Genomic DNA, 8,055 nt, shown 5'->3' with positions numbered 1-8,055 from the left:
CATACTTACAAACATCTCTTGTCTGATCAGGTAAGTAACCTAGAACTTCTTCCCTCCTTCTCCTTTTAATCCTCTCCTTACTCTAAAGTCTGAAGACTTCTACTTGAAATGAGGCTGGGGTTGAAGTTCTGCTATCATATAGGTAGAGGCTATAAGGTCAGGAATTATCCACATCACCTCATTAGAATTCTCAATCTGCCCTAGCCCAAAGTACCTTCAGATTATATTATTATGAACTGAAAAATTTGGCAAAAAAGAGTGGAATCATAAACATTAAGAGCATTAAAATAATAGTTTGGTAAATATTTATTTCCTATATTGAGAATTACTGCTTATTGCAGGATACTTTCATGTATAGTGATTGCAGGTGTGTGCTCCAGGATACCTAGTCATCGGTGCAGTTTTTGTTCAGAATTTTGTACTTTTCAAACCAGGGAACAACAAACACTGAGTAGAAGCACTCAATTTGCTAAAAAACAAAAACAATATTTTAAAAAGTTCAACATGCAAAGCGAAAATTTTAAAAGAGAAAGAAGATATAACACATGTAGATGGGGAAAATGACACCACCTCACCATGCCTCCAATCCAAATATTATTTGACCTTTATTTTGATTTCAATCACTTGATAGTAGTATTGCTGAGATCATCTCCTCAAATGTCTTTCTGTTTTTTAATAAATTTATTTTTTATTGGTGTTCAATTTGCTAACATACAGAATAATACCCAGTGTTCATCCCGTCAAGTGCCCCCCTCAGTGCCTGCCACCCAGTCACCCCCACCCCCTGCCCTCCTCCCCTTCCACCACCCCTGGTTCGTTTCCCAGAGCTTCTGTTTTTTTTTTTTATTAAGATTTTATTTATTCGAGAGAGAGAGAGAAGCAGAGACACAGGCAGAGGGAGAAGTAGGCTCCATTCAGGGAGCCCGATGTGGGACTCGATACCTGGACTCCAGGATCACACCCTGTGCCAAAGGCAGGTGCTAAACGGCTGAACCACCCAGGGATCCCCTGTTCTTCTGTTTATGGTTAGAATTGGAGAATAGAAATAGGAGAAAAAAAGAAGAAAGAAAGAAAGAAAGAGAGAAAGAGAGAAGAAAGAAAGAAAGAAAGAAAGAAAGAAAGAAAGAAAGAAAGAAAGAAAGAAAGAAATAGGATCCATCCTACCACACTTACAATGGGACCCAGTGATTCTCTTTTCCTCTTTATTTTTACTCATGTGTCCTTTATTTTTTTTTATTTTTTAATTTATTTATGATAGTCACACACAGAGAGGGAGAGAGAGGCAAAGACACAGGCAGAGGGCAGGCTCCATGCACCAGGAGCCCGACGTGGGATTCGATCCCGGGTCTCCAGGATCGCACCCTGGGCCAAAGGCAGGCACTAAACCGCTGAGCCACCCACGGATCCCTCATGTGTCCTTTAATTCACACTTTACTTGGCCTCTGCTGGCTCCATCCATCCATTATCCATCCACCCATCCATCCACCCATCCATCCATCCATCCATCCATCCATCCATCCAGTCCATCCACTTGGACTCACCCATCACCATCCATCTTCCTTCCCTGCACTTTTCTTCATTTATCTGTCCATCCACTGATCCATCATGCCCTTTTTCTCCTTCCCTTGTCCCAATTCTCTCTCAATATTTCGCTTTTATTTTTAATTTCCCTCTTAATCCCACAATGAAAAATCAATAAACACAATTTCTTAGTGAGATTTTGTTTTCTTGCTCTACATTTGAAAGCCCAGGGTGGTGGGGAGAGGCTTAAATACATTTCTCCTGAGATAGAAATCAGAATACGAACTCCATCAGTTCAATTACTCACATCAAGAAGATCCTCTCATTTTACTTATTTTATATTAAAATATTCAGCCACCTTGGCTCCCCCTGTCTGGACTCCTTTTCCCTGCCATAATTCTTTCAACAACAAATGAGCAACACCTGCCAGGCAGGATCTTGGTCACTCTTACTTTCGCTTTTCCTCTTTGAGTGAGCTGATGTTATCTATACATTCGTTTTAAGCAAGTTTGAATACACCCCCAGTAATTCTACCCTACCTCATCCTAAAACTGTAGAAAACACCTGTGAGTTCTTTCTGAATTAATGTGTATTCACCTAGTACCTTGTAAAGCTCCCCTTCCTGAAAGGAGCAATTAGTAGTCTCCAGCTTTTGACAGGTGGTCCGCCGCATTTCCATGTTCACATGAAACTCCATATGGTCAGTAATCTGTGGGCAGCAAGTGGAAGGAAATGAAAGGACTTCTTTTCCTTTCTCTGTAGCTTCTAGGGGCAAGAACTCCTTCTCATGGTGTCCAAGGTCAAGGACTCTTTCCTGAACAAATTGGTGGGCTTCTCTCTTTCCTTCCTATCTGACTCCTGTGCCTTCTTTGGCTATTCAAGGAGAATTCTCCAGAAACCAATCTCTGGGCAAAGATATCTGGTGGACAACTCAACTGATGCTAACTATTTTGAGTAAAACTCTGTAAACTTTGCCTGTAAAGGGCCTAATAGTCAGTCTTTTAGGCTTTGCAGTCCGTACAATCTCAGTTGCAAGCACTCTGCTGTTGCCCCTCAAAAGCAGCCCTGGATGATGTGTGCATGCATAACATGGCTGGACTGCAATAAAACTATTTACAAAAATAGGAAGCAGGTGTGGTTGGCTTCTGGGGTATAATCATTTAAATAACTTCATCCAATCCAGTGAATTTATGTTTCTCTTAAAATTCCCACTTGAAACTAAATGAGGCTGAATTTCACTTGTATGGGTGTCCCCTTTGGAGAGGCCTATATAGGAAAGAGGGCTGTGCTGACCTGCTTCTGGACCTTCAGGAGCCGCACAATCCGGAAATTGTACTTGTCGTTACTCTTCTTGTTGAAGTCATCGCTCAAATACTGCATGGTGGTTGTCACATAAGGGTCTGATGCAGACACTTCTCCAACACTCAGAAAGGTTTTCTTTCTTACTTGGTAGGTGTGGGCCACCAGGGCCATAAAGATGGCCAACAGGAGTTGTGGGGCCTGCCAGAATCTTGCCATTGTTCCTCAGCTGAGGAGGAATAGGAAGATTCTCCTCCTTGTCCTCCAGGGCCCAGCAGGATTCCACTGACCCTCTGTACCTTGATGAATTTAAATGGTCAGTGGTGGACACCCACAGCCCTCCTCCTCTTCCCTCTTCTTCTGCAGCTGGAGGTGGTAGATGAGCAGGAATGCTCTGCCATGATTGGTAAGCTCATTTCCACTGCCTCTTCTTCTCTTTGCATATGTTCCTGCCTCACACACATACACTCATGCAAATACTCATCTCTTCTCTTTTGGGGGTTTCTGTCTTAGCAACACACATCCTCCTGCTGCCCCAACATTATTGGGGTGGAAGCCAGGACAGACGCACCTGTCTACTGAACCCACCTCAGCCAGTCCTGTGGGTGGTCTGGAATGACAGGAAGCAATGAAGACATGGGGGATGCTGGATCACAGGCAATGAAGCATGAACAGGTCAGTCAAGTGAACACCACATCCTCCCTGTCCTTTGACTTTTCCTTGGACTCTTCTTGTCACCCTCTCCCCCTTCCCTCACTGGCCAGGATACCACCTTTTCCTTAGGCCCAAACCTTGGTCTCTTCCTCCGTATTAATACTTCTTTTTTTTTCTAAAGAAAATTTTTGTGGTTTTATTGTATCATGAGACATTGAAACATCTAAACAAATCAATACCTGAGCAGTGAAGCAAATGCTCTCTTTCACTTCTTTGAGTTACTAGAGCAACTTATCAATAGATTAAAAATAAACGAATAAAAGGACAACCTTTTGAATTACTTAAGTCTTTCCAAGACATGTGCTGGTACAATCCAAGCTTCTGTGAGATGCAACTAGTCTAGTTTCCAAACATCACACACAATACCTCCATAGTAGCAATGCATTGTGCCCGCTCCCACCATGGCCCTGCTAATTTGTGTGTGATATTTGGAGGAGTATGAATAGTATAAAGAAGAGGAGAAAAGAGAAAACAGCATGAGTGCCTGGCTGGGAGGAGGCAAGCTGAAGTTGTGTAGGGAAAGCCTGAACATGTTATTGTGCAAACCCAAGCATCATTAATGTTTTATAATAGGAACATCTGGTGGAACCCCATGATGGGGTGTCTTCATCAGCCTTGAGATGGCCCACAGCCATGGTGATGATTTAGCTATGAGGCATGGGCTGATGATCCTGCACTGTGGTGCTATACTGGATTTTCTGGAATGGAAGATTAGACAACTTCTCCATAATGGTAGCATTCCCCTGGAACTGTCATGCTTCCCACATAAGGCATGAAGTATCAATATAATTTGTGTCTAGCTGGGTTCTGTCATGTTTTTTTTAAAGATTTTAAGATTTATTTGAGAGAGATAAAGTGAGAAAGAGAGAGAACATGAGCTGGGCTCAGGGGCACAGAGGGAGAGGAGGAAGCCGACTCTCTGCTGAGCAGGGAGCCTGACTCAGGGCTTGATTCAGGACTCCAGAATCATGACCCAGGCCCAAGGAAGATTCTTTTTTTTTTTCAATAATAAATTTATTTTTTATTGGTGTTCAATTTGCCAACCTACAGAATAACAAACACCCAGTGCTCATCCCGTCAAGTTCCCCCCCTCAGTGCCTGCCACCCATTCTGTAGGTTGTCTTTAGTTTTGTTGACTGTATCCTTTGCTGTGCAAAAGCTTCTTATCTTGACGAAGTCCCAATAGTTCATTTTTGCTTTTGTTTCTTTTGCCTTCGTGGATGTATCTTGCAAGAAGTTACTGTGGCCAAGTTCAAAAAGGGTGTTGCCTCTGTTCTCCTCTAGGATTTTGATGGAGTCTTGTCTCACATTTAGATCTTTCATCCATTTTGAGTTTATCTTAGTGTATGGTGCAAGAGAGTGGTCTAGTTTCATTCTTCTGCATGTGGATGTCCAATTTTCCCAGCACCATTTATTGAAGAGACTGTCTTTCTTCCAGTGGGTAGTCTTTCCTCCTTTGTCGAATATTAGTTGACCATAAAGTTCAGGGTCCACTTCTGGGTTCTCTATTCTGTTCCATTGATCTATGTGTCTGTTTTTGTGCCAGTACCACACTGTCTTGATGACCACAGCTTTGTAGCACAACCTGAAATCTGGCATTGTGATGCCCCCAGATATGGTTTTCTTTTTTAAAATTCCCCTGGCTATTCGGGGTCTTTACTGATTCCACACAAATCTTAAAATAATTTGTTCTAACTCTCTGAAGAAAGTCCATGGTATTTTGATAGGGATTGCATTAAACGTGTAAATTGCCCTGGGTAACACTGACATTTTCACAATATTAATTCTGCCAATCCATGAGCATGGAATATTTTTCCATCTCTTTGTGTCTTCCTCAATTTCTTTCAGAAATGTTCTATAGTTTTTAGGGTATAGATCCTTTACCTCTTTGGTGAGGTTTATTCCTAGGTATCTTATGCTTTTGGGTGCAATTGTAAATGGGATTGATTTAATTTCTTAATTTAATTCCTTAATTTCTCTTTCTTCAGTCTCATTGTTAGTGTATAGAAATGCCATTGATTTCTGGGCATTGATTTTGTATCCTGCCACACTGCCAAATTGCTGTATGAGTTCTAGCAATCTTGGGGTGGAGTCTCTTGGGTTTTCTACGTAGAGTATCATGTCATCTGCGAAGAGGGAGAGTTTGACTTCTTCTTTGCCAATTTGAATGCCTTTAATGTCTTTTTGTTGTCTGACTGCTGAGGCTAGGACTTCCAGTACTATGTTGAATAGCAGTGGTGAGAGTGGACATCCCTGTCTTGTTCCTGATCTTAGGGGAAAGGCTCCCAGTGCTTCCCCATTGAGAATGATATTTGCTGTGGGCTTTTCGTAGATGGCTTTTAAGATGTTGAGGAATGTTCCCTCTATCCCTACACTCTGAAGAGTTTTGATCAGGAATGGATGCTGTATTTTGTCAAATGCTTTTTCTGCATCTATTGAGAGGGTCATATGGTTCTTGTTTTTTCTCTTGCTGCTATGATGAATCACACTGATTGTTTTATGAGTGTTGAACCAGCCTTGTGTCCCACGAATAAATCCTACTTGGTCATGGTGAATTATTTTCTTAATGAATTGTTGGATCCTATTGGCTAGTATCTTGTCGAGAATTTTTGCATCCATGTTCATCAGGGATATTGGTCTATAATTCTCCTTTTTGTTGGGTTCTTTGTCTGGTTTTGGAATTAAGGTGATGCTGGCCTTATAGAACGAATTTCTTCTTCTTTCCAAACAGCTTTCGTAGAATAGGTATGGTTTCTTCTTTAAACGTTTGATAGAATTCCCCCGGGGAAGCCATCTGGCCCTGGGCTTTTGTGTCTTGGGAGGTTTTTGATGACTGCTTCAATTTCCTCCCTGGTTGGTGGCCTGTTCAGTTTCTCTATTTCTTCCTGTTCCAGTTTTGGTAGTTTGTGGCTTTCCAGAAATGCATCCATTTATTCTAGATTGCCAAGGCAGATTCTTAATCAACCAAGCGACCCAGGCACCCTTGTTTCTGTCATGTTGAATGAAGCTGGATTCAAGTTGCTCCCAAATTGGCTTGTCTGCCATTCTGAAGCATCATCTGGCCTTGTTGAGACCCAAAGGGCTGGCACTATGGCGGCAGTAGTGGACAGCCTGTGTTAATAATACTTTTTTTTTTTAAAAAAGATTGTATTTATTTATTTATTTATTTTTGAGAGACATATATAGAAAGAAATAACATGAGTTGGGGGACAGGCAGAGGGACAAGCAGGCTCCTGCTGAGCAGGATGCCCAACATGGGGCTAGATCCCAGGACCCTGAGATCATGACCTGAGCTGAAGTCATATGCTTAACCAAATGAGCCACCCAGGAGTCCCCCTGTGTTAATAATTCTTAAATTTGGAAAGTACATGACCCCCTTGGAGAAGCCAATGCTTCCCAGAAAACAGGATGTGCGCCGTATGGGGAGCAGACTCCATGTATGGGTGAAGTCATGACACGACTTTCACTTCCCAGTGTCTCATTAAATAGATTTGGCTGTGCAGTTTGTTCCCTGTAACCTATCAAAGCACTCTTAGTACATACAGCCTCAATCCAGTAATCAAGAACCAGATGGTAAGAGCTTGGAATGTGTTGTGAAGCTGTACTTCTCCCTCCTGGAGGTCTGCTGTTGGAGAAGAGAGATAGCTCCTTTTTTGTTTTACCTATCTATTCTATCTGCCCTATCTTACTAGCCATGGGCTCAGAACCCTTCAGGAGAAGAAGAAGGGGTAGGGGGACTGAGAAGTCCTTACTTGGCTCCAGTTGCAGTGTTCCTGGACTTGGTCAGAATTGTGTAGCAGGGGTCCCTTTCTGGCTCTTCCCCAGCATCCATTACTAGTAACCTCTTCTTCACAGCTTTCTTGGAAGTTGTGTTAGTTTCTTAGAGCTGCTATAACAAGTTACCATCAACACTGGCTTAAAATGACACACATTTATTATCTCATAGTCCTGGGAATCCTAGAATCAAGGTGTTGACTGGGCTGCATTCCTTCTGAAGGCCCATTTCCCTCCTTTCCGGCTGCAGAGGTCCCCTGTATGTCTTAGCCTCTTCCGCATTTTCAAAGCCAGCAATGCAGCATCTTCAAATCTTTCATCTGATCTTTGATTCTTCTGTCACCTGTCCTTCTCTGACTGTCTACCTCCTTCTCACAGCATCCTTGTGATTATGTTCAGCCCACCTAGATAATTGAGGCTGGTCTGCCCTCCTCAAGAGCCTTGACTTAATCACACCTGCAAATCTCCTTTGCTTTTGGAGGCAGCCTACTCACAGATTCCAGGGGTTGAACAAGAATATCTTGGGGGAATATTATTCTGCCTGTCACAGCAGCATGATGCTTTGTCTTCCAGTTGGTTGCTCACCCTGTGGGAATTCCTTGGTTTCTCTCAGCTAAGATATGTCGACCTCCCCCCACCCTTAGCTCTCTCTGCTCAGAACAGTTGCAGCCCAGCCCCTTTTGGGTGCCCAGATGGAAAGCATTGAGTCAGTCTCAGCTTACGGCTTTGATAGGGTTCAGAGGGGAG

General features: G+C 42.7%; 1 protein-coding gene and 1 pseudogene across 2 annotated transcripts; both read right to left on the bottom strand.

Annotated features, from left to right (window-relative positions):
• Positions 1-385: 385 nt before the first annotated feature.
• Positions 386-3,080, bottom strand: CST11 (cystatin 11). Of its 2 annotated transcripts, XM_077874069.1 has the most exons (3): positions 2,815-3,080; positions 2,126-2,230; positions 386-469 (listed from the first exon to the last, which is right to left on the bottom strand). In XM_077874069.1, the coding sequence occupies exons 1-3, from the start codon at positions 3,037-3,039 to the stop codon at positions 386-388; spliced, it is 414 nt and encodes a 137-aa protein (XP_077730195.1). In that variant the 5' UTR covers positions 3,040-3,080. The 2 variants fall into 2 exon arrangements, with proteins under 2 accessions (XP_077730195.1, XP_077730196.1); XM_077874070.1 differs by lacking the exon at positions 2,126-2,230.
• Positions 3,081-3,868: 788 nt separating this feature from the next.
• Positions 3,869-6,579, bottom strand: LOC144298901 (nuclear transport factor 2 pseudogene; annotated as a pseudogene).
• Between the last annotated feature and the right edge of the window lie 1,476 nt (positions 6,580-8,055).

This window comes from Canis aureus, chromosome 26, assembly GCF_053574225.1.
Source record: "Canis aureus isolate CA01 chromosome 26, VMU_Caureus_v.1.0, whole genome shotgun sequence".
Classification (NCBI taxonomy): Eukaryota; Metazoa; Chordata; class Mammalia; order Carnivora; family Canidae; genus Canis; species Canis aureus.
The sequence above is the reverse complement of the archived record's forward strand: the minus strand, read 5'-3'. Positions and strand labels throughout refer to the sequence as shown.

Bases quoted from the DNA above. Each gene is read 5' to 3' on its own strand.
- CST11 (XM_077874069.1), bottom strand. From the start codon at position 3,039: ATGGCAAGATTCTGGCAGGCCCCACAACTCCTGTTGGCCATCTTTATG. The intron at 2,231-2,814 runs GTCAGCACAGCC...TGCTGCCCACAG, and splicing joins TCCTGAAGGTCCAGAAGCAG to ATTACTGACCATATGGAGTT. The intron at 470-2,125 runs GTACTAGGTGAA...TTTGTTTTTTAG, and splicing joins AGGAAGGGGAGCTTTACAAG to CAAATTGAGTGCTTCTACTC.